The sequence below is a fragment of the Labeo rohita genome, chromosome 15 (genome assembly GCF_022985175.1).
Source record: "Labeo rohita strain BAU-BD-2019 chromosome 15, IGBB_LRoh.1.0, whole genome shotgun sequence".
NCBI classification, from domain to species: Eukaryota; Metazoa; Chordata; class Actinopteri; order Cypriniformes; family Cyprinidae; genus Labeo; species Labeo rohita.
Window position 1 is genome coordinate 29,217,990 of NC_066883.1, and position 25,454 is coordinate 29,243,443.

The following is a 25,454-nucleotide window of genomic DNA, read 5'->3' on the forward strand; positions in this document are numbered from 1 at the left end:
GAGGCTGATTCGTTTTCCACACAGACTGCTTAAAGAGTTGATTAATGTTAAGCTGAATGGGATTTTAAATACTATATGTGCATATATATGTTGTAAAGGGGTTTTCAAGCATCAAAAGTTTATTACAGCTATATGTTTTTCACAGTAGTTTCATACACACTTTTTTCTCGCAATTGCAAGTTTACATCTCGGAATCCTTGACATTTGTTCTCAGAACTGTTTGATACAAACTCACAATTCTGACTTTTTTTCTCAGAACAAACTCACAACTGCGAGTTATAAAGTCAGAATTGTGAGATATAAATTCACAATTGTGACTTTTTTTCTCAGAATTGCAATTTTATATCTTGCAATCGTGAATATATAACTCTTCCCCCCTTTTTAAATTGTGATTGCGGGTTTATTTCTCACAATTCTGAAAAAAAAAAAAAGTCAGAATTTCGAGTTTTTATAAGCTTTACTGTGCAATTCCTAGAAAAAAGTCAGAATTGTGAGAAAAAAGTTTTTGTCTCGCAATTGTGAGTTCATATCACGTAATTCTGAGGAAAATAGTCTCAATTGCGAGTATTTATATTGCAATTGTGAGTTTATATTATGCAAGTCTGAGAAAAAAGTCAGAATCGTGAGAAAAAAGTCAGAATTGCAAGGTTTTATCTCACAATTGTGAGTTTATATCACGCAAGTCTAACTTCATACAACTTTCAACTGTGAGTTTATAATGTGCAATTCTAAGAGAAAAGTCAGAATTATGAGATATAAACTTGCAATTCTAAGAAAAAAAGAACTGTAAGAAAAAAGTCAGAATTGCAAGTTTTTATCTCACAGTTGTGAGCTTATATCACGCAATTCTAAGAAAAAAGTCAGAACTGTGAGAAAAAAAAATTAGAATTGTGAGAAAAAAAAGCCAGAATTGTGAGATATAAACTCGCAATTCTAAGAAAAACGTCAGAATTGTGAGATAAAAGTCTGAATTGCAAGTTTTTATCTCGCAATTGTGAGTTCATATCATGGAATTCTGAGGAAAAAAGTCTAAATTGCGAGTATTTATATCGAGTTTATATCACGCAATCCTAAGAAAAAAGTCATAATTGTGAGAAAAAAAGTCAGAAGTGTGAAAAAAAGTCAGAAAGTGTAAGAAAAAGTCAGAATTGTTAGAAGAAAGTCAGAATTGCAAGTTTTTATAAGTTTATATCACGCAATTCTAAGAAAAAAGTCAGAATTATGAGAAAAAAAGTCAGAATTGTTAGAAGAAAGTCAGAATTGCAAGTTTTTATCTCACAATTGTGAGTTTATATCACGCAATTCTAAGAAAAAAGTCAGAATTGTGAGAAAAAAAGTCAGAATTGTGAGTAAAAAAGGCAGAATTGTGAGAAAAAAGTTTGAATTGCAAGTTTTTATCTCACAATTGTGAGTTTATATCATGCAAGTCTGACTTTATAAGTCGCAACTGCAAGTTTATAATGCACAATTCTGAAAAAGTCAGAACTGTGAAAAAATGCAGAATCGCAATTGAGATCATATCAAGCAATTCTGAGAAAAAAAATCTAAATTGTGAGTTTTTATATCACAGTTGTGAGTTTATACCATGCAACTCCAAGAAAAAAGTCAGAAATGTAAGGTTTTATTTCACAATTGTGAGTTTATATCACGCAATTCTGAAAAAAGTCAGAACTGTGAGAAAAAAGTCAGAATTGTGACATATAAACCCATCAAAAAGTCAGAATTGCTATTTATTTTGTAATTGTGAGTTCATATCATGCAATTCTATGAACAAAATTCAGAATTGTAAGTTTATATCACGAAGTTCCGAGAAAAAAAACATTAGAATTGAGAGATCTAAAAGGTAAAGTCACAATAACCTTTTTTATTCAGTGGCAGAAATGGGCTTCCATAGATGTCTTTGACATCTCTAAATATAGCATAAAAAGAACAAAGAATAACAAAAACACAATAAAAATAATAAATGGACTTTATAACAATAAACTGACTTTCTACATTAATGAAAAACATGCAGAATAATATATATATATATATATATATATATATATATATTAAATGATTAATTGCTTTAAATATTGTATTGCTTGTGTTTAGTAATCCTTCAGTCAATGACAGCCTGCTTCAGTTCTGGTATAGGTTTGGTTATTTTAAAGGAAATGGGTGGTAAAAAGTGTACTACGGACTTTACTGCCTAATTTTACAGCACAATGAGTCAGACTGACAAAATAAATCAGCTATTATATCATACCATATCATAACTTCAGTCACTTTAATTGGTCTGTATAGATATATGATGGTATGTTCAATGGTTGTACATAGAAATGGCTCACAAGCGCTCTCTGATTGATGAAGCACTCTGGACTTAAATGAAATGAACTTTCAACTAAGCTAAAGCTAGTAGAAAATAGTTTAGGCAAGTCAAATCAATTATTAGATGCTTATTTCGACATAGCAAGAACAAGGACAGGTTTTTGTGAACACTACGCCCCCACGTCTAAATTGAGTGATGCAACATTTAGTCTTTATTAATTATTGGCTGAGACTGCTTTGTAGATTAGCCACTTCTCCAACACATTTTGAGCTTTATGTCGGAGAAGATGTGTTATTGAAAACAGATCAAACGTCTTTGTCACGCAGAACGGAGTGCTTGGCCAGATTTAGCTCAAGATTCAGAGCCAAACCTGCCTTTGCCAAGTCTCTCATCATCTCTATACTGGAGCCAAAGACAAATGTCTGACAGCTCTCAAAATAAATGTATGCAAAAGTGGAGGAGAAAACAGAGCCTGCTCGCCACTCACCAAAGAATGCACATTCCACATGCGCTCTCGCTCTCTTTTCCTTTCTATCTGAAAGGAAACCTGGGAAAAGGTTGCCATAATGGTTATGGCTTATTAGGCCAACTATTAGTTCTATTAATAATGCAATATTGAAAAATAATATTACTATTACAATTACAATAATAATTGAATGCAAAACTATTTTCAGATACTGATTTCTAATGGTATAATGGCTGTCAGAATTATTACAATTATTACAATCAACATGAAATCATAATTGAGGCTCCAATTAGCTTTTGGTTCCGCTTGCATTATCTTAAAAATATTAATTGCATTATAAAAAAGAGACAAATTAAATATAATAATTGAATAAAAAAATGATACACAAGGGGAATAACAGTAAAAGAATAAATGCATTAATTAATAAGTCAAATTAATTCATAATAAAGAAAAAAAGAATAAAAACAAAAATAGGGGGATAAAAAGATTAATTAAAGATAAATAAAAAATTGTACAATTTTATATAAATAATACACACAGGTTTATTAGAAAAGAATAAAAAAGATAAAGATAAACAGATGATAAGTTAAAGAATAAGTTAATTAATTAATAAGCCATATTATTCATAATAAATAAATAAAAAAAGAACAATTAAAGATAAATGAACAAATTAATTAATAAATAAAACAAATAAATGAAGCATAATAACTTATAATAAATTATAATAATAACGCACAAGGAAAACAAAATGATAAAGACAATTAAAGACAAATAAATAATGAAATAATTTAACATAATACACAAGGAGGATTATTAGAAAAGAACAAAAAGGATAAAGATAAATGAATGAGCTAATAATTAAATAAAATAATTAAATGAATAATAATAATGCACAAGGGGATAAAAAGGTTAATTAAAGATAAATAAATTATGTAATAATTTAATATAAATAATACACAAAGGGGTTTATTAGAAAAGAATAAAAACGTTAAAGATAAATAAATTAACATAAGTAAAAGAATAAATGAATTATTAATTCATAATAAATAAAAATAAATAAGAAAGATAAACTAAAGATAAATGAACAAATCAATAATAAAATAATAATAAAAAATAAATACATGAAATATAATAACATCAATACTGCTACTACAACAAAAATAATAATAATAACAACAACAACAGTGAATAAAAAGCTAAATAATGACAAATAAAGACAAATAAATAATGTAATAATTTACTATAAATAATACACCACAAGGGGGACTATTAGAAAGGAACACAAAAAAGGATGAAGATAAATAAATGAACTAACAAGTAAATGATAACAAAAATGAATAAAAACATAAATAAAAATAATAAATAAAAATTACATGGGGGGAGTAAAGAAAAGAAATTAAAGAATAAGGAAATTAAGTAAACACAAGGGGGTTGATTAAAGATAAAAAAGATAAATATATGAACTAACTAACAAACAAGTAAATAAATAAATATTGCATAGTTTTTGACTCAGAAGACATCAAAATAAGCCACTGCTCCATATACAGCCTGTCTCAGCACGTTTGAACTCAGTGGCAACAGCATAAATCTTAACCTCAGATCTTTGAAGAGCGCAGTAGATGGTTTTTTGGATATTACACAGACAGCACTACTTCACAGTCATCTTGGTACTTCATTTGTGTATTTTTCCACTAGCTGAAGCAGAAGCCAGAAGCAGCTGCCAAGAAAACGTAACTGTATTTGTACACCTTCATGAATTAATAGCCACATTTTGATGGGAAACAAAAATAAACATTTTTGCGGCTTCCACAATCAGGTCAGATGAGGATTAGCCACAAGAGAGAGACCTGTCAGAATGACAGCCGATTCCTAATAAAACGTCCCGCCTGAGAAACTCAGGCTCGGGATGCTGACTCCACAACTTACAGCGTACAGAGAGTGAAGATATCAACACAGCTAGTGGAAAGAAAAGTTATCGGCATAATATTTACTCTGTGGGTTTCTGGGAAGGGCCGCTGAACGTGGGCAGGAGCCAGATAAAACCAGCAGGTGCTTACGATTCGCTCCAGCAGGGAGAGACGGCAGACAACGAAATGTTTCTGTTGTCTCTTCTGAATTCGGCTTTGATTGAATCTCCCATTGAAAACGTCAAAGCCGCATCACATTTATGAGTTTTCTCTGCTTTGAGAAAAATGTTCCTTTGTTTAAGCGTAACTTTATATGGTAACACCGACTGGATTGTGTGCAAAACGAGCTAAATGTTGTTGTAATCCGTCTTTCTTGTGGCCCCTGATCGCTGCTGCCTTTGGTTTAAGAGGCTCTTTTGCAAATGGCTTGTCAGGAGATTTGAAAGATGTCTAAGCGCTCTATACGATCCTGAAACAAAAGTGTCGAAATGCAGACCATAATGCAACCATACTGCAATCCTACACAAATCCCTCATTCCATTTCCCTCATTCAATGCTTTAGTCTTGGACGGCAGACTCATGGACAGTCCACTGACTGAAATACACAAAAATAGGAAATGCCGATTGAAATCTAATATGACATCTAAAATGCAACTTTGCATTTATTAAAGGGATAGTTCACCCAAAAATGAAAATTCTGTCATGAATTACTCATGTTGTTCCAAACCCGTAAAACCTTCATTCATCTTCGAAACACAAATGAAGATATTTATGAGGAAATCTGAGAGCTTTCTGACCCTGCATAGACAGCAATGCAACTAACACGGTCAAGGTCCGAAAAGGTAGTCAGGACATTGTTAAAATAGCCAACGTGATATTTTACGAAGCTATATGGATACTTTTTGTGCGCAGAAAAGAAACAAGAATAACTACTTTATTTAACAATTTCTTCTTTTCCATGTCAGTCTTTGATGCACGTTCACATGGACTATTTTAACGATGTCTTTACTAACTTTCTGGCCCTTGAACGTGTTAGTTGCGTTGCTGCCTATAGGGTCAGAAAGCTCTTGGGTTTCATCAAAAATATCTTCATTTGTGTTCCAAAGATAAACAAAGTTCTTACGGGTTTGGAACAACATGAGGGTGAGTAATTAATGACAGAATTTTTATTTTTGGGTGAACTATCCCTTTAAACCCGCTAGAAAATTCGAAGAAAGAAACCAGGTTGATACAGTCAGCACTTTTGAGAACGAAATAAACACTGGATTTGACCAAATTGGCAACGTAACTGATATTTCTTTTTACTTTTGGAGGTTCTTTTGTAATTGTTTAAAGTCTATAAAAGTTTCTGCTATTTTTCTGGTTTAGGAACCTGATTTGAACTGTATGTAAATAACAAAAAATGCTTGTAATTGGTCGCTTTTAATGGTTAAAGGAGAAGTTCACTTCAAGAACAAAAATTTACAGATAATTTACTCACCCTAAGTCATCCAAGATGTTCATGTCTTTCTTCAGCCGTAAAGAAATTATGTTTGTTACGTAAAATATTTCAGGATTTCTCTCCATATAGTGGACTTCAATGGTGTCTGCGAGTTTGAACTTCCAAAATGTAGTTTAAATGCAGCTTCAAAGGGCTCTAAACAATCCCAGCCGTGGAAGAAGAGTCTTATCTAGCCAAACTATTGGTTACGTTCTAAAAAAAATTGACTAATTATATACTTTTTAACCTCAAATGCTCATGTTTTCTATCTCTTCAAAATCGTCCTACACTGCTGTGGAAATGCAGATCCAGTGTTTACAAAGTTAATGTGCAAAGAAGATCAAACACCCTTTAAAAAAAAAGGTAAAACAGCGATGTAGGATGATTTTGAAGTTGGAGAAGAAAATAAGATGTGAGTTTTTCAACATACCCTAACTGTCTTGAACCGGAATACACAGAGTTCACGCAGAGCTAGACAAGATGAGCATTTGAGGTTAAAAAGGATATAAATTGTTAATTGTTTTTAGAAAATAACTGATTGTTTTGCTAAATAAGACCCTTCTTCCTTGGCTGGGATCCTTTAGAGCTCTTTGAAGCTGTATTTAAACTGCATTTTGGAAGTTCAAACTCACGTCCACTATATAAAGAGAAATCCTGAAATGTTTTCCTCAAAAAACATAATTTAAAAGGTAATGAACATCTTGGATGACAGGGAGTGAGTAAATTATCTGTAAATATTTGTTCTGGAAGTTAACAACTCTTTTAAGTAGGTGGTTGTTAGCCAGAATAAGCTTTTGAACCAGCCTTCTTTGCTGAGAATCAAAAAGCTAATGTTTTTTTTTTTTTTTAAAGGGAAATGAATACTTTCATTCAGCAAAGTTGCACTAAACTGATCAAAAGCATCATTAAAGGCATTTATAAAGTTTTAACAAATATTTCTGTTTCCAATAAATGTTTTTTTTTCTGTTCATCAGAATCACAAAAAATGGATCATGGTTTACACAAAATGTAATAATTTTTCACAATATTGCTGTTTTCATTATATTAACAGTGGTGGCCAAAATGATTAGAAAACTAGTATTTTCACCAGCTAAAAAATGGTTTTAAATTAGTTATTTCTATCTTTTGCTGTAGTGTGTCATGAGAAAATATCAGTTTACATTTCCAAACATTAATTTTGCCATTAATTGCAATAAACTGTGAGATTTTTGTAGTCGGACAACAGCAAGTGCTCCACACAGAGATATCTGGAAGTCTGTCTGGAATGACAAGCACTGTTGCAACGTCTCCAAGATGCCTCAAGACCTGCAAAGCTACCTGAAAAACTACTAGGGCAAAAAGCTGCTTTAAACGCTTGGATGCTCACACCAAATGTTGATTTAGTTATCAGAAGTTAAAGGAGAAGTCCACTTCCTGAACAACAATTTACAGATAATGTACTCACCCCCTTGTCATCCAAGATGTTCATGTCTTTCTTTCTACAGTCGTAAAGAAATTGTTTTTTGAGGAAAACTTTTCAGCATTTTTCTCCATATAGTGGACTGATATGGTGGCCCAAGTTTGAACTTCCAAAATGCAGTTTAAACGCAGCTTCAAACGATCCCAAATGCGGTTGTAAACAATCCCAGCCAAGGAAGAAGGGTCTTATCCAGCATAACGATTGGGTATTTTCATTTAAAAAATACATTTAAATACTTTTTATTCTCAAACGCTCGTCTTGCCTTGCACTCCTTGAACTCTGTGTATTCTGGCTCAAGACAGTTAGGGTATGTCAAAAAACTGACCGTATTTTCTCCCTCAACTTCAAAAATAATTTCAAAATCATCCTATATCGCTGCACAAATTCCGACTTAATCTTTGCAAAGTGAACATGCAAAGAAGATCAAACACCCTTAACCAAAAAAGGTAAAACAGTGATATAGGACGATTTTGAAGTTGAGGGAGCAAATACGGTCAGAGTTCAGGGAGAGTAAGACAAGACGAGCATAAATTATATTATTTTTATGAAAATTACTGATCGTTTCATTTGATAAGACCCTTCTTCCTGGGATTGTTTGAAGCCACATTTAAACTGCATTTTGGAAGTTCAAACTCGGGGCACCGTATCAGTCCATTATATGGAGAAAAATCCTGAAATGCTTTCCTCAAAAAACACGATTTCTTTATGACTGAAGAAAGAAACACATGAACATCTTGGATAACAAGTGGATGAGTACGTTATCTGTAAATTGTTGTTCTGGAAGTGGACTTCTCCTTTAATTGATAAAGAAAATCTCTTTATGACATTATTTTTGACAGCATCCTCATTTTACAGCATGTTTACACAAGTTCCTAAAGCTTTGCAGGTAGGTTCCTTAAAGCATCTTGCCACAGTTCTTCTAGATTTAGTTTGTCTCAGTTTGTTTCTTCATGTCATTCTGGACAGACTGGATGATGATGAGCAAATTAATGTCAAAACGAATTTTTGTAAATGTAAACTGACATTTCCCACTAACACACTACAGCAAAAGATAAAAAATAACTGACTTAAAACCATTTTTAGCTGGTGAAAATATTAGTGTTCTAATCATTTTGGCCACCACTGTATAATGCAATAAATGCAGCTTTGCTGAGCATAAGAGGCTTCCTTCATAAACAAAAAAAAATCTTACCGACCCCAAACTAAATGTTACTGTATAAACAGTCATTTTCAATTTGTCCAAAGTTTTAAACAATAAGCTTTGTTTTGAAGGGCAAAACTAAAAGGCGGAGCTCTATCTGCCAGAATATCCTTCATGGCTGAACTTTTAATAGAGGCTCAAGTCAGACTGAAATATACCCCTCTCGGGAGCCACACTGAGCTTTCCATCGTCATGCCTCAAAGAGCTCCTCATTGTTTGGCATGTGTATAAACAGTCAGGCCAGAGCGTGCACATGACTGCCACCTACATAGCACATCACATCTCTGAAATACATATATGGAAATGAACGTGATAAGCATGCCAACAATGCCTCAGCATTTCATCACAATCCCCATGGCAGCCCAAAGATGCACCCAAATAAATAAATAACCTTCAAGAAGACAAATATACAAGCAGCTAAAGATTTCAATCTAATAACAGCAGACTTTTAATTACTCCCCAATAAAACAAACAGATGGACCACCATAAAGCACTCCAAGAGAAAAATATGAAAAATGATTACTGGTGTTTTCCACTAAGGCACCACGTTGCATTGACTGACATCTAGTGGTCAAACACTGTCATGTGTCTTTACTTTAAACGCTAGATGTTTAGAAACGTATAGAAATAGCAGTTTCTAAAAATGCACAGTGCAATTCATCTGCCAGTGAGTTTACATTTAAATAACCATACTAAAATAAAACGCTGAAGTAGACCAGTGCTTGCACTGTGACAGATGATGCAAAACTCCTCATGCAATATATATAGAATGAAGTAGTCTATGTACATATCAGTATAATTAACATATTCATAAAGCTATTTTTCAGGTCGGGGCATGTTGTCACATGCTTTCTACTGAAGCACGTTGTTTCAAATAAGGCCTATGTCTATATTATATTTATGCTTTCAAATAAAAACTAAAAAAAGTGCAGTATTCATTGAGTAAAACAATAGTTTTTTACTTTTTAAACTTCGCTGAAATCTCTACAATACACACACACATAAATATTTGGCATAGAAACCGTTTTTACTCAGAGATTTGCTTGTAAATTTCACTAATAACTGAACTTTTGAAATAGAAAGCTTTATTTGAAACTGTACTTAAATAATAGTTTTGATTTACAAATTCGAAATATTTACGTTAGCAAAAAGTGTGACAACCAGCCCCAATCTTTTTTACTAGTATATGATAAAGCAAGGGTTAAGCAACTTCAACATCGCTGCTCAATAATCTCAAAAAATATATATATATTAAAATAAAATAAATAAATGCAAACTTTTTCTCTCCTGTTGTGCACGTCAGCATGAACGCTACGATGCAGGGTGCGTGAACTTTTACTTGAGTGTCACTAACCTGCAAGTCGTCTCTCTCTGACACTTTTCCACAATAAATCCCAAGCTTTGGTCGTGGATTCTCTGAGCTGTTCACTGAACGATCGTCTGAGTGTCAGTGTGAGAGACTTTCGTTTCGCTGTCATCGTCAATCCGCGCGCATAATCAATCAGTTGCTCGCCCGCGAACTCCCGTTATTTCTCAAAGATAGCGACACTCCTCGTCCTCTTCTTCACCTGCCCCGCAGCCACAGACAGCAACGGCAAACTTTTCCGAAAAATAAATGCATATCTAAAAGAATAAAGTGGTAATAATCTCCCAAATAATCCAGTTTTGGACACGCGCTGGTAAAAGACGCGCAGCCTCTGTGTGGAGCCGCCGTGTGTTTCAGAGCAGATGTGGGTTTGTTTGAAGTTTCTCCTTATGCTCGTAACATACGATCTCTCTCTCTCTTTCTCTCTCTCTCTCAAACACACACACACACACTCTCTTTGGTTCATCACTCTCACTACTAGAGGACTTTTCTGACATTTCAAGCCTCACCAAAGACCTCAGCTCACGCACTTCATATTAATTCCGCATTCTGTTTATTTTTTCCACAATAAATAAATAAACAAATAATTGCTGTATTTGCTATGTTAAATGTAAATACTAAAAAGCCTAAAAAATAATAATACAAAAGTATATATAAGTAATTCATAAAAATCTAGTGTGTGTGTACATATATATATATATATTAAAAATCCTAAAAACCTCTTATGTATATGTATATACATATATAAATATTAATACAAGTGTTGTCAAATTGTGTTGATTATTTGCATAATATGCATGTGTCCTGCAGACAGAAAACATCCCAGGTTACGTATGTACACTGTAAAAAACAATTTGTTGAGTCAACTTAAAATAATTTGTAACCTGGCTGCCTTAAAATTTTAAGTTCAGTCAACTCAAAAAAAGTTTATTCAAGTTGAAATGTTAAATTATACTAAGTGACAACTTAGATATTTGAGTTGAACCAACTTAAAATTTTAAGGCAGCTGGGTTACTTACCCATCTGTTAAGTTTAGCAAACACAAATATCTAAGTTGTTACTTAGTACAACTTAACATTTCAAGTTGACTAAACTTATTTTAGTTGACTGAACTTAAAATTTTAAGGCAGCCAGGTTACAAATTATTTTAAGCTGACTCAACAAATTGTTTTTTTATTTTTTACAGTGTAAACCCATTTATATGTATATACATATATGTTTGTATATTTATATACAGTATATGTATAAATATACACAGCAAACATATATACATTATGTAAACACAAACTTTTATTTTGGATGCGATTAATCGCAATTAATCGATTTAACAGCACTAAAAAAATCTAAAATAATTGCAAAAATGTATAAACAAAAATGTATTTGTGGAAAGGTGTATTTTAAATATAAATATATCAACAAATGAACATGTTTTTTCATGTTTTTTCATTGTGCATTCCAATTAATCTCAATCAAACTGCAGCTGGGTTATTTTGATTAGGTAAAAAATAACTAAAAAATACAGCTAACTAACACATTAAAACACTATAAAAACATGATAACAATAAAATTATAAAATTTAAAAAAGCAGAGTTATCCATTTTTGCAAATAAACTCTTCAAATATTACATATGCATTTGTGAACAATATGTAATAAATTTTAATTTGCCCTGCATAAAAAAATAAATAAATAAATGCTGTATTTGCTGTGTTAAAAAAATGCAAATATAAATATATAATATTAAAAATCCTATATATAAATATACAACAAAAAATCTAGTGCCGTCAAATGGATTATTTATGATTAACTGCATAACATATGTGTGTGTACTGTGTATATTTTTATGTATATACATATATGTGTGTGTGTTTATATAAACAAATATAACAACACAAACACACACACATATATATTATGTAAACAAACTTTTATTTTGGATGCGATTAAGCACTAAAATATTCTACAATAATTGTAAAAATGTATAAATATATAATATAAAATGTATTTGTGGAAGTGTATTGTAAATATAAATATATCAACAAATATTACACATGCATTTGTGAACAATATGTAATACATTTTAAAATACTAATAAATACAAAAAATAAAAACAATAACAACATGCTTTTGCCTTTTCAAAAACTACTTTCTCAAGGCAAAAAGCACAAAACTCCATTCACATACTTTAGTCTAAAGAACAAAAGCAATATAACATAAAAATACATAAAGTAAATGAAAGTTTGTGACACAAAATAGGTGTATAAAGAAAAATGGTCATGCTGAGGAAGGACTGACATACCATGAACACTGACGGCTCATTTAATCATGAGCCTCTATGGTTTCCATTTTGCACTCAGCATGGCTTTATCATCATAACAGAGAGGAGATTGCTTTTTGTGACAGGTTTTCTGTCTGCAATGTCAAAAGTTGATCCAAGCTAAGATGGCTGGGATGGAAAAAAGAAAGTGACGACAAAAAGTGAGTCTAATGGAGAAATTAATACTTTCAATGACTACTGCATGCCGTGAAACTCGTATCAGAGTCTATTCAGCCTGAATCCAGGATTTGTTATTAAAAGAAAGAGGTTTAACGTTGCATTAACATAAAGCAATGCAGTATTTGCTGTCTTCAGATCAGAGGGAACAGTGTTGCGCAGCCAGTCATGTGTCTAGGAAAAGGTACGAGTGTGGCCTTTACCAAGGCGAGTGTTAATGCGCCTAAGCTTTATTCATTAATGGAGTCATCTGATGGGAAAAACCGTCCGGGAGAACATGAGGGTCATCTGCTGTGCTTCAGCTTACGTGTCAAAGGTCAAAGGTCGGGCCAAACATTTCCCCTCTTGCGGGATCTGCAATGGAATGCCTGGCTTGGCGATATGACCGTCTGACCGCTTAAAGAAAATACTAATGAAGACTGAAATGAAGACCACCTAAATGATGACCTACAGCTTTCTATTCTCAGATTCATTTGTGTGACACACAGACTGCTGGACGCTCAATACTGCAAAGTCAGGTCGTGTCTGTCCACCTCAGCAACTGTCTCACTCCATCACTGCTCCAGCTGGCTGTTCTGAGCCCTTGATCTCCTGTCTGTCAGCAGCTGATCTCTTCGAGAGACCCATCACTTTAAACTTCAGCACAGGCTTTTCATTATAAAAGCAGCCTACGGAGCAAAATAACAAACCAGCGGTCAGCACAACCTTGATGACTCTCGGCCTCGCTGTCAAAACAGTAGAAGCCGAATGTGTCATCTCCTGTCACATTGCATTTCAAGCAGTCTACAATGAAATAAGCAGAAAGCATTAAATCATAACATACACTATACACAACTTGATACGTTCATAACCGTTCCAAACGTCTCGTGAAATAAACTGATCTCAGAGATTAAAACCGAAATGGATATTGTGAAAGAGACGAGCCAGCCCAGATGTGGATCTACGCGTGCTTATATGAAGTAACCGAATAATTAGTTTCACAGAATTGCAGTGCAAACCCTCAACGCTTGCCAGGGAGAATATGAATGTCGTACAGATGGTTGAGCTCGAGCATCAAGAAAACTCAATGGACTTCTGCCAGGCAGCACATTTGCACAGTAGCCAAGCTGGTGTCTCTGCATTCTCACCAGCGTCGAAGTACGCAATTGAAACCACATGGATCTTCAAAATGCCGAAATTCCTCGTTTAAAAATATTTGAGCCTATTTAACGCGAGCCTTTAGTCGCTGTCTGGTCCTGCGCTCAGTAATGGGGTCACGCGGGTCACGGTCCTGATCAAAGCCTTTGACAGGAAGCGCCATGCTCGTGGCTCTGCGCTATCATTCCTGTTGCTGTGCTGTTCTCGCCATCATTCGGGAATAGGATTGTTGATATCAAGGAGATTATTATGGCTAGTCTAGTCTAGAAACACAGAGGAAGCAGTGATGTAAAAGAGGAAGTGGGTGTTAGAATGTAAATGGCCATATGGGTTTGCTATTTTGACACAACCTCATCAAGCTCTTATCTTTTCACCAAACATGAAATAACTGAATAGTAAAAGAATCAACAGAAAGAATGAACTAGTGAATTAATGAATGAATCAGTGAATAGTAAACGAATCAACAGCTACTGCAATATTTGCTTGTTACTTGATAAGAAACAAAGAGAACGAATGACTGAATGAACAAAGGAATGATGAATGATGATAACAGAATCGATAGCCACTAATATTTGTTATCCATTTGTGACTGAATGAGAATAATGAATGAACTGAGCAAACGATTGAATCAGTGACTGAATGAATGAATAGCAAAAGAATCAACAGCTAAGATAGTTTTTGCTAGCAACTTGTGACTGAATAAACAGAATATCTGAGAAGAAAGAACAAGCAAACCAGTTAATGAATGAATGAATCATCAATGAATCAATAAAATAATCAGCAGCTACTGTAATATTTTGGTTGTAACTTGTGATTCAATGAAGAAAATGAATGATGGAATGAACAAGCAAACAACTGAATGAAATAAATGAACAAATCGATGAATGATTAATAAGCGAATCAAAAGCCACTATAAGATTTGTTAACTGTTTGTGACTGAACGAAGTGAACAAACAAACAACTTAACAAACGACTGAATCAATGAATAGTAGAAGAACCAACATCTACTATAATTTTTGCTAGTAATTTGTGACTGAACAGAAAGAACAAACAAACCAGTGAATTAATGAATCAATGAATAGTAAAATCAACAACTGCTGCAATATTTGCTTTCAACTTGTGATTTAACAAAGAAAACAAACAACAGAATGAACAAACAATCGAATCAATGTATGAATCAATGAATCAATGAATAATAACAGATTCAGCAGCCACTATAATATTTGTTGACCATTTGTGACTGAATGAAAAAAAAAATTAATGTACTGAACAAACAAACTGAATTAATGAATGAATAAACAGTAAAATAATGAATAGCTAGTATATTTTTGCCAGTTAACTTGTGACTGAACAAACAAAACAACTGAAAAGAAAGAACAAATAACTGAATTAATAAACAAATTAATGAATCATAAAATATTGCAGCAATTACTGCAACATTTTCTCTGTAAATTGTGATTCAATGAAGAGAATGTATGACATAATGAACAAACAAACAACTCAACAAATGAACGAATCAGTGAGTGATTAATCACAGAATCAACAGCCACTATAATATTTGTTTACCATTTGTGGATGAATGAACTGAACAAACAAACAACTCAGTAAATGACTGAATCAATGAACAGCAAAAGAATCAACAGCTGTGACAGTTTTTGCCAGTAACTTGAGACCAAACAAACGAATTAACTCATGAACCACTAAATACTAGTAAAAGAATCAGCAGCTACTGCACTATCTGCACTATTACCTTGTGATTAAACAAAAAGAATGAATTACAGAACGAACAATCAAACAAATGAATCAATCAATGAATCAATAATAACAGGATAATCAGCTTCTATAATATTTGCTAGCCACTTGTGACTGAATGAAAAGAATGAATGAACTGAAGAAGCAAAGATACAACTGATTCAGTGACTGAATTAATGAATAGAAAAAGAATCAAGTCAGTAAAATAGCTTTTAGTCACTTGTGCCTGAATGAACAATTAAACAACTGAATGAATGAGCAAAGGAATCAGTGAATCAACAATAACAGAATCAACAGCCACTATAATATTTGTTTATCATTTGTGATTAAATAAAGTGAACAAAAAACTCAGTCAATGACTGAATCAATAAATAGTAAAAGAATCAACAGCTACTATTTGCTCAAGACCTGTGATTAAACAAAGAGAACAAATTATAAAATAAACAAATGAATGAATGAATGAATAACAGAATCAACAGGCACTATAATATTTGTTAACCAATTATGACTGAATGAAAAGAATGAATCAACTGAAGAAACTAAAATGACTAAATCAATGAATAGCAAAAGAATCAACAGTCACCAAAATATTTTCTAGCCATTTGTGCCTGAATGAACAAACAACTGAATCAATGAATAGATCAATTAATAGTAACAGAATTAACAACCTTCATAATATTTGCTAGCCACTTGGCGATTAACTGAATTAATGAATAAACATCAATGTAAACAAATGAATCAGAACTAACAGCTATTATCATTTTTTATTAACTTAATCACTGAACAAGGAATAAATGAACTGAATAAAAAAACAAGTGCATCAATAAATGAATCAAATTCCCTCTGCTGTGATGTTCTCAACATCATTTGGGAATGCAATTACTCATATCAAGGAGATTATCATGGCTAGACTACACAAGGATACACAGGAAGCAGTGACGTAAAAGAGGAAGTGGCTGTTAGAATGTGAATGGCTGTCCACACAAACCCAATGGGGTTGCTTGTTTTAGCAAGACCCCATCAAGCTCTTATCTTCTCCCCAAACAGACCCTTTAGCCTGCATATGTAAATACAATGCGCTTTGTTGTTCCTCGTTAAGGTGCAAACTAGCTGAGAAGTTTGTGTTTGTTTTCGAAAGGCCTGAGCACAATTAATCGTCACTAACCTCATGCCAGTGTTGGTTCCCACACATATAAATAAAATAAGTATTCACCGCAAGCGGTTTCATTTAATCTATGCTATGAATTATACATGAAACCGCATGTGATCTTCTCTTGCACCTCTTGTTTGTTTGGCTACGAGCCCAGAGACTCGAGCTCCAGACTGACCACTGAGCTGGAATGAGAAAAGGCCCAGATGTTGAGAAGCTGGGCTCCCATTGGCCCACTCACTTGGCCGTGAGGTCCCAGGCCAGGCTCCAGGAATCCTCCGGGGGGAATCACGCTTCCCAGCCTAATGCATTCAAGGCGTGGAATTCTCCCCCAACCACCCTCTTGCTCCCACTCACACATATGGGCCCATCTTATGCATGCACTATAAATTTCCTGAGCAAATATTCCCAAGCCAGGGCTGCAGTTTTCCAGGCAAAATCACAAACGTAATGTATATCTGCTTTTAGATTAGGGGCTTGAGGGGGAGGAAAAGCCTTAAAGCAATAGATCACTGACTGAATGTGATTCATTGTGTAAAACATCATTGTTTTTGGTAAATTGCTGTTATACTAAATGTTATTGAGTGGCTTGGTTATGTCCAGAATAGAATACTGGCATACTGTTCTTTTTCTATTTCTGCAATTATACAGTATTTGCAAGTATATGATGTCTAAACTGACTATAAACCATCATTGTGGCTGAATGAAAAGAATCAATGAATTGAATAAATAAAATTGAATCAATGACCGAATCAACATACAAAAAAAGATACAAACAAAAAACTGAATCAATTAATGAACAACCATTTAAATGAATGAATGAATAAATAGAATCAACAGATAATATAATATTTATCAACTTGTGAACCAACTGAATGAACAAACAATTGAATCAATAAACAGTAAACAAACAGCTGAATCATTGAATCCATTAACAGTAACATAATTAACCGTCTTTACAGTATTTAATACCCACTTGTGACTGAAAGAACAAAATGAACTGAACTGATGAAACAAAGAAAAAAAGTACATCAATTAATGAACAACCAGTTTAATGAATGAATCAATAGAATCAACAGATACTATATTTATCACCTTGAAAACCAACTGAATGAACAAACAACTGAATCAAGGAACAGTTACAGAATCAACAGCATCATTTTTGCTAGTAACTTCTAACTGAACAAACAAAACAAATAATCAGACTGAACGAACAAACAAACAAACATCTGAATCGATGAATAGTAACAGAATTATCAGCAAACATATTTGCTAATTTGTGGCTGAAATAAAAGAATCAATGAATTGAACAAACTACTGAATCAATGACTGAATCAATGAATCAACGACCACTAATATATTTGTTAGCCAATTGTAACTGAATGAACAGAATGAATAAACTGAATGAACAAACAACTGAATCAATGAATCAGCCACCTATGATTGAAAGAACACAATTAACAAACTGAAGATACAAACAAAAAACCTGAATCAATTCATGAACAACCAGTTAAATGAATGAATCAATAGAATCAACAGATACTATAATATTCATCAACTTGTGAACCAACTGAATGAACAAACAAACAACTGAACCAATAAATCAATGAATAGTAACAGAATCAACAGCTACTGTACTTTTTACTAGTAAACTGTGACTGAACAAACAAAACAAAAGAACAGAATGAATGAACAAACAAACAACTGAACGAAGAGCAACAACTTAATAAACAACCAAACAAACAACTGAATCAATGAATCAACGAATAGAGATAGAATCACCAGCAACCATAATAGCTGCTAACCATTAGTGGCTGAATAAAAATAATCAATGAATTGAACAAATAAACAACAGAATCAATGTCTGAATCAAAGACCACAAAAATATTTGCTAGCCACTTGTGCCTGAATGAACAAAATGAATCAACTGAAAGAACAAGCAAAAAACAGTTGATTCAGTTGTTTGTTCAGACTGAATTAATGAGTAATAAAAGAAACATCAACAACCATAATATTTGCTAACCATTTGTGGCTGAATGAAAAGAATCAATGAACTGAACAAACAAACTACTGAATCAATGACTGAATCAATGAATCAACAACCACTAATATATTTGCTAGCCACTTGTACCTGAATGAACAGAATGAATAAACTGAATGAACAAACAAACAACTGAATCAATGAATCAGCCACTTATGACTCAAAGAACACAATTAACAAACTGAAGATACAAACAAAAAAAAATGAATGAACACCCAATTAAATGAATGAATCAACAGTGTGATTGAACAAACAGAATAAACGAACTGAAAAAAAAAAACAATCAACTATCAATGAATCACAATACAATACAATACAATACAAGATTTATTTACAAAGCACACTTAAAAACAACCGGAATTTACCAAAGTACTGTACATAAAAAAATTAACACATAAAATGAGCAAAACAAGAGTATCAAATTTTAATCAATCAATAAATAATAGCAGAATCAACAATATTTGCTTGTAACTTGTGATCAACAGAATGAATGTACAAACAAACAACTCAGTGAATGAATCAATCAATAAACAGTAATAGAATCAACACTCACTATCACTATCATTTGCTAGTCAATTATGGCTGAACGAACAATTAATGAACTAATCAAACAACTGAATCAACATATGAAGGAACAACCAAATGAATGAATAGCAACAGAATCAATAGTCCCATTGTGATTATTCTGTGAACAGAGCATGATCTAGATACTTGGCATAGTAAACTAATGTAAACGAGCACACAAAAGAGTTCCACACACATACAGACGTCATGAAGGGGCCAGAGGGGGTCTGTGAACGCTATTGTTTCACTGTTTCAAACTGCAGTATGACAAAGCATGTAATGCTGTCAAGTCAGAATCTGTTAGGACTCAACCAACCACAGAAATCCATGGGAAAACATTTACAGTCACACACACCACCTGGCTTCTATTAGCAGAGAGGGGATTATAACACACACACACATTCTGTGCCCTCTTACCCAATTTGCATGTACGCAGACATGCATGTGATTTGTGCACTGGAACACACTGTATGTGCCTCTGTATATGCAAATTTCCATTTTAATGGAAATGACTCAAGATGAATGCAATAGTGATTACTATCAGATTTCAGTCAACATTTAATTTGATTTAAATCACAAATCCAATGACATTTGTACAGCACACTTCAACACAAGACAAAACAACAAACAAGCAAAGAAACTCAATCATGAGTAAATATGGTTTAGAAGTAACTCTTCGTGAAGTAAGGTGGGAAATTAACTGTAGATTAGATTTAAACAGACTAGATTCTATTAAATACAAGCAGCCAAATCTCCTAATATATTAGCAAGCTGTTAACTAATAATCCAATGAATACGACAGTTTTATGGTGAAAAAGAATAAAGAAGGTGATCCAAGCGAAATACCTCAGAAGCTCAATCGAGAGTAGAAGTCTGTTTATTCTCTCCTGTCGTTTGCCTCTTTGATTCCCAGGCCAAATTGTTTAATAAGAACTTAACCACAAGAAAGCCCCACTACCCCGCAGGGACACAGCGGTCTCGCATAACTGTACAAGCACAGGCCTTGAGAGAAGCCAAGGTGTTTGGATAATGCAGGTCTACAATTTGATCTTCAGAATATTACATTAAACAAAGTTGCAAACCAAAACAGCACCAAAATTGTTTACAGTACAAAAAGTGACCAAAAATTTCCTTAACAGGACAGCACAGCACAACTGTTTTCAACATTCATAATAATAAAAGTGTCTTGAGCATCAAATCAACATTAATGATAAAATTACTTAAAGGAGAAGTCCACTTCAAGAACAACAATTTACAAATAATTTACTCACCCCCTTGTCATCCACGATGTTCATGTCTGTCTTTCTTCAGTCGTAAAGAAATTGTTTTTTGAGGAAAACATTTCAGCGCTTTTCCCCATACACTGTAAAAAACTATTTGTTGAGTCAACTTAAAATAATTTGTAACCTGGCTGCCTAAAAATTTTAAGTTCAGTCAACTCAAAAAAAAAAAAAAGTTGAAATGTTAAATTATACTAAGTGACAACTTAGATATTTGAGTTGATTCAACTTTAAATTTTAAGGCAGCTGGGTTACTTACCTATCTGTTAAGTTTAACAAACACAAATATCTAAGTTGTTACTTAAGTTGATTAAACTAATTTGAGTTGACTGAACTTAAAATGTTAAGGCAGCAGGGAAACCAATTATTTTAAGCTGACTCAACAAACTGTGTTTTTTGTTTTTTACAGTGTATAATGGACTGATATGGTGCCCCGTTTTTGAACTTCCAAAATGCAGTTTCAAACGATCCCAAATGCAGTTGTAAACAATCCCAGCGGAGAAAGAAGGGTCTTATCTAGCATAACGATCGGTTATTTTAATAAAAATAATACAATTTATATACTTTTTAATGCCAAACTCTCATCTTGTCTTACTCTGCCTGGACTGTTTTTGTTCCTGTTCATGACAGTTAGGATATGCTGAAAAACTCCTATCTCATGTTCTCCCTTAACTTCAAAATTGTCCTATATCGCTGTTGTACCTTTTTTGTTAAGGGTGTTTGATCTTTTTCGCATTGTTCACTTTGCAAAGACTGGGTCGGAACTTCTGCAATGATCTAGGATGATTTTGAAATGATTTTTGAAGTTGAGGGAGAAAATACGGTCAGAGTTTTTCAACATACCCTAACTGTCTTGAGCCAGAACACACAGAGTTCAAGGACTGCAAGGCAAGACGAGCGTTTGAGAATAAAAAGTATTTAAATAGTATTTTCTTTATGTAAATAACCGATCGTTTTGCTAGATAAGACCCTTCTTCCTTTTGCTGGGATCGTGTACAACTGCATTTAGGATCGTTTGAAGCCGCATTTAAACTACATTTTGGAAGTTCAAACTCGGGGCACCATATCAGACCATTATATGGAGAAAAATGCTGAAATGTTTTCCTTAAAAAACATAATTTCTTTACGACTGAAAAAAGAAAGACATGAACATCGTGCATGACAAGGGGGTGAGTACATTATTTGTAAATTGTTGTTCTGGAAGTGGAGTTCTCCTTTAATTCTAACAAGAATTTAATGCTCAAACACACAATTCTAACAGCCTTGTGATTGGTTTAAAACCTCCTTTGCTTCATTTAAACTAAAAAAGCTGCTTTGATTGTTCTTGGGCATTTATACACCCTGGGATTTGCAGAGCACTGCATGTAATTGGTGGGGATTGCAGAGGTGACAAGTCTCACACAATAGGCCCTGGTCCAAATCAGTGACGTTCAATCCCTATACGACATCTCCTATTGAGAGAAAATCACACTCTGGCAAGCATGAGTTAATCAAATTACAGACAAATTATTGAGAAAGATTCCTTACCGCAAGAATGTGCGCTGGTGCAGTAAGAAATTAAAATGTTACATTATGGAAATTGCTTTTTAAACACAAAGGCATGGCTGTAGGTAACAAATACATCCATCAAACCTTTCACAAAAACAATCAAAGGATTTATAAACCTATAAACAAAATTGAGACCAAAAAGCAATTCCAGAATTATAGAATTCCAAAGTGCCAGTGCCAGCAATGGAAGTCCACAGGAAGCCACAAGCCATTTTCCATCTTTCCACATGTGGAATATTTCAGGCTCTCCCGATGGCAGCGGCTCTCTTTACAGCGCAGCCTGCCAGGCCACATGACGACCTGCCTGTAAATTTAACTTATGATGTCATTGATTTAGGCCACGCAGGAGCAGAGGGAGGCTAAAAAGATCACATAATAACATAATCGCATGAACCAATCCTCAAGTGAAGAGAAAGATCGTACTGAAAGCGGTTAGTGACAGAGGTAATCGCTTTCAAATGAAAACTATTCATTAGTGGTGCTTGCTAACACAAGCATCTACTACTGCTCATGCTTAGGGTTTTTAAACTTTGGCTTGTAAATAGTCCTATGCTGGTTATGTAGACATGAATAATACTACAAATTGTGTGGCTTACTGAGGGTAGATGTGTTATTACTTTTCGAAGCAAAGGATCTTAAAGGGACAGTTCATCCCAAAATGAAAATTCTGTTATTCCAAACCCATAAGACTTTGATTATTCTTCAAAACACATATAAGGATGTTTTTAATGAAAACTGAGAGGGTTCTGACCCCCCATTGAAAGTTACAGTAAAAAAAAAAACATCCAAAAAAGGTCATAAATTCATGAATCCATACGAATCAAGCAGTTTAATTCAACCTGTGTGTTAAAGGAATAGTTCACCCAAAAATTGATATTCTGTCATTAATTACTCACCCTCATGTCGTTCCAAACCTGTAAGACTCTTTGGAACATCTTCGGAACACAAATTAAGATATTTTGATGAAATCCACAAGCTTTCTGACCCTGCAGAGAACGTGCATCAAAGACTGACACGGAACAGAAGAAATTGTTGGATAAAGTTGTTATTTTTGTTTTCTTTGCACCAGTGTTATACCCGTCAGCAACATTTTTTTGAATGAGAAAAACTATGATGAAAATCTATTAACATTTTCGTCAACGAATGAAAACGTTAATAAAAACGTAAAAATAAATACATCTCAAAAAACGTTCAAAAATGTCAATATCTGAAATTATGTCGAACTGTCCATTTTGACGAGTATTCACGTATACACACTTGGTTACGTCTTAGGTTAACGTAAACAGTTTGGAGAATTTTAGACGTGTATCAGTACATCCATGCATTCTGTTTTAAAGGGACAGCAGCCTAATTTAGTTGCTACTGTCTGTGGAATTGATGTTAATCAAGCAACGAAAGACAGAAAATCACTCACTGCTCTTGACTGAATCACTTTAGTAGCCCTAATAACGATTAATCTAAATTTTATATATATATATATATATATATATATATATGTCATAGAAATTAAATCTGTGTCTATCATGATAAAACCTTAACATCGAACCTATAGACCAATTATAAGTTTGTAAACATTCTGGATGCGCTCGCATCATGGTTGCAGAAACCCCAGGAGAGATAGCCTGGAGAATTACACGGATATGGTACAAAATGGTTAGATTAAAAAAAATTATAGATTATATTGATTAACATTTTCAAAATGTTCTCTGCATATTACAAGAGCTTGTCACCCAGCGATAAGCACTGTTATTCGAAATTGGTGATAGATAGTGGGATAGTCTTACAGATCCGAAACAGGGATGGGCGGTTTTCAAGTGGCGCCATGGAATAAAAGAATTTTAAAAAAGGTAAATTTGACTCTATATTTCAAAATTCTGACTTTATTCTCGCAATTCCGGGATTATATCTCACAATTCTAATAAGGAAAAACAACTCATCATTCTCTCTTTTCCCCTCGGCTCAGAACAGGAGTTTATGTCCCACACTTCTTGCTTTTTTCAGAATTGACAAACTCACTATTTTTGAGTTAAATCGACTTATAAAGTCTGAATTAGGTGATAAAACTTGTATTTGCGAGGAAAAAAGTCAGAATTGTCAGATAAAATAAATAAATATTATGAAAAATGTTATTAGTAATAGGTTTAAATAATATTTCATGCTGTAACTGTAGAGCTAATATAATACGTCCCGTATGAATGGCATATGTGAATCAAATTTGTGCTTTAAAAATAGAATAATCAAAGCAGTTTTCATCCATAGTATGTCCGTTTAAAGTCTGCGTTTAGCTTCAAATGGCGTCTTTAATGACAGTATTCTATAAAAATTATTTGCATTCTGATTTTAAAATCAAAAGGTACAAAAATATTTTTTTTCTGTTATTCCATGGATTTTGCCCATTTACCTCCACTTGTTACCAGTGTTTTTCCGCAACCACTATGCGCACGCAGCTGCAAGTGACTTCACTGTGATGTCTACTCCAAATTGGTCTATACAACGAGTTTGGTCATTTTAGAGAAATGCTTAATTAATGCATTACACTGTAACTAAACCCATTCGATTTTAGCCGAGCTACTGTAGATTTAGTCGACTAAAATCTTAAAATATTTAGTCGAGTTAAACTGAAACAATTCAGATCACTAAAATCTGAGTAAAACTAAATGCCATTTTAGTGAAAAGTCTATGACTAAGACTAAATCAAAATTTGTTGTCAAAATTAACACTGCTTTGCACAAAAAAAAGTATTCTCGTAGCTAACATTACAGTTGAACCACTGATGTCACAGACAATTTTAATGATGTCCTTACTACCTTTCTGGGCCTTGAACGTTTCAGCTGCGTTGCTGTCTATGCAGTGTCAAAAATATCTTACTTTGTGTTCTGAAGATGAACAAAGGTCCTATTGTTTTGGAATTACATGAGGCTGAGTAATTAATGACAGATTTTTCATATTTCAGTGAACTATCCCTTTAAAGTTCCCTGACATTTTCAGTTTTTCCAAGATCATAACATCCCATACCTAAGCAAAACAATGGCAATCAGACCTATTAGGAAATTGGAACTAGCGAACTATAGATGCCTGAGCTCAATGCTGTGAACAGAGAAGAAAAGCTAAACCTTCTGGCTGCCACTCAAATAACCACATTACCTCTTTGCCACCAAGACATATCAGTCTAGTTCAAACAACAATCTATAAAACTATTACTGTCAAAGCTATCTCAGCCATCGTACAGTAAAAATAATGATCTAACAGTATTTATTTGTTTTTCTTCTATGTGCGATTGAGGCCAGCTACTCATTTCTT

At 33.5% G+C, this 25,454-nt stretch overlaps 1 protein-coding gene across 4 annotated transcripts in view; it reads right to left on the reverse strand.

Moving 5' to 3' along the window:
• Positions 1-25,454, reverse strand: part of stard13b (StAR-related lipid transfer (START) domain containing 13b) — a 114,241-nt gene that overhangs the window by 46,251 nt on the left and 42,536 nt on the right. The window contains exon 1 of one of the 4 annotated variants that reach the window (XM_051129647.1): positions 10,179-10,560. The exons of the other annotated variants lie outside the window; for them this stretch is intronic. Coding sequence (XP_050985604.1) covers positions 10,179-10,302 — 124 coding nt within the window. The 5' untranslated portion in view covers positions 10,303-10,560. Of the gene's footprint in view, positions 1-10,178; positions 10,561-25,454 lie in introns of those variants that run through there. 4 annotated transcript variants of the gene reach the window in all.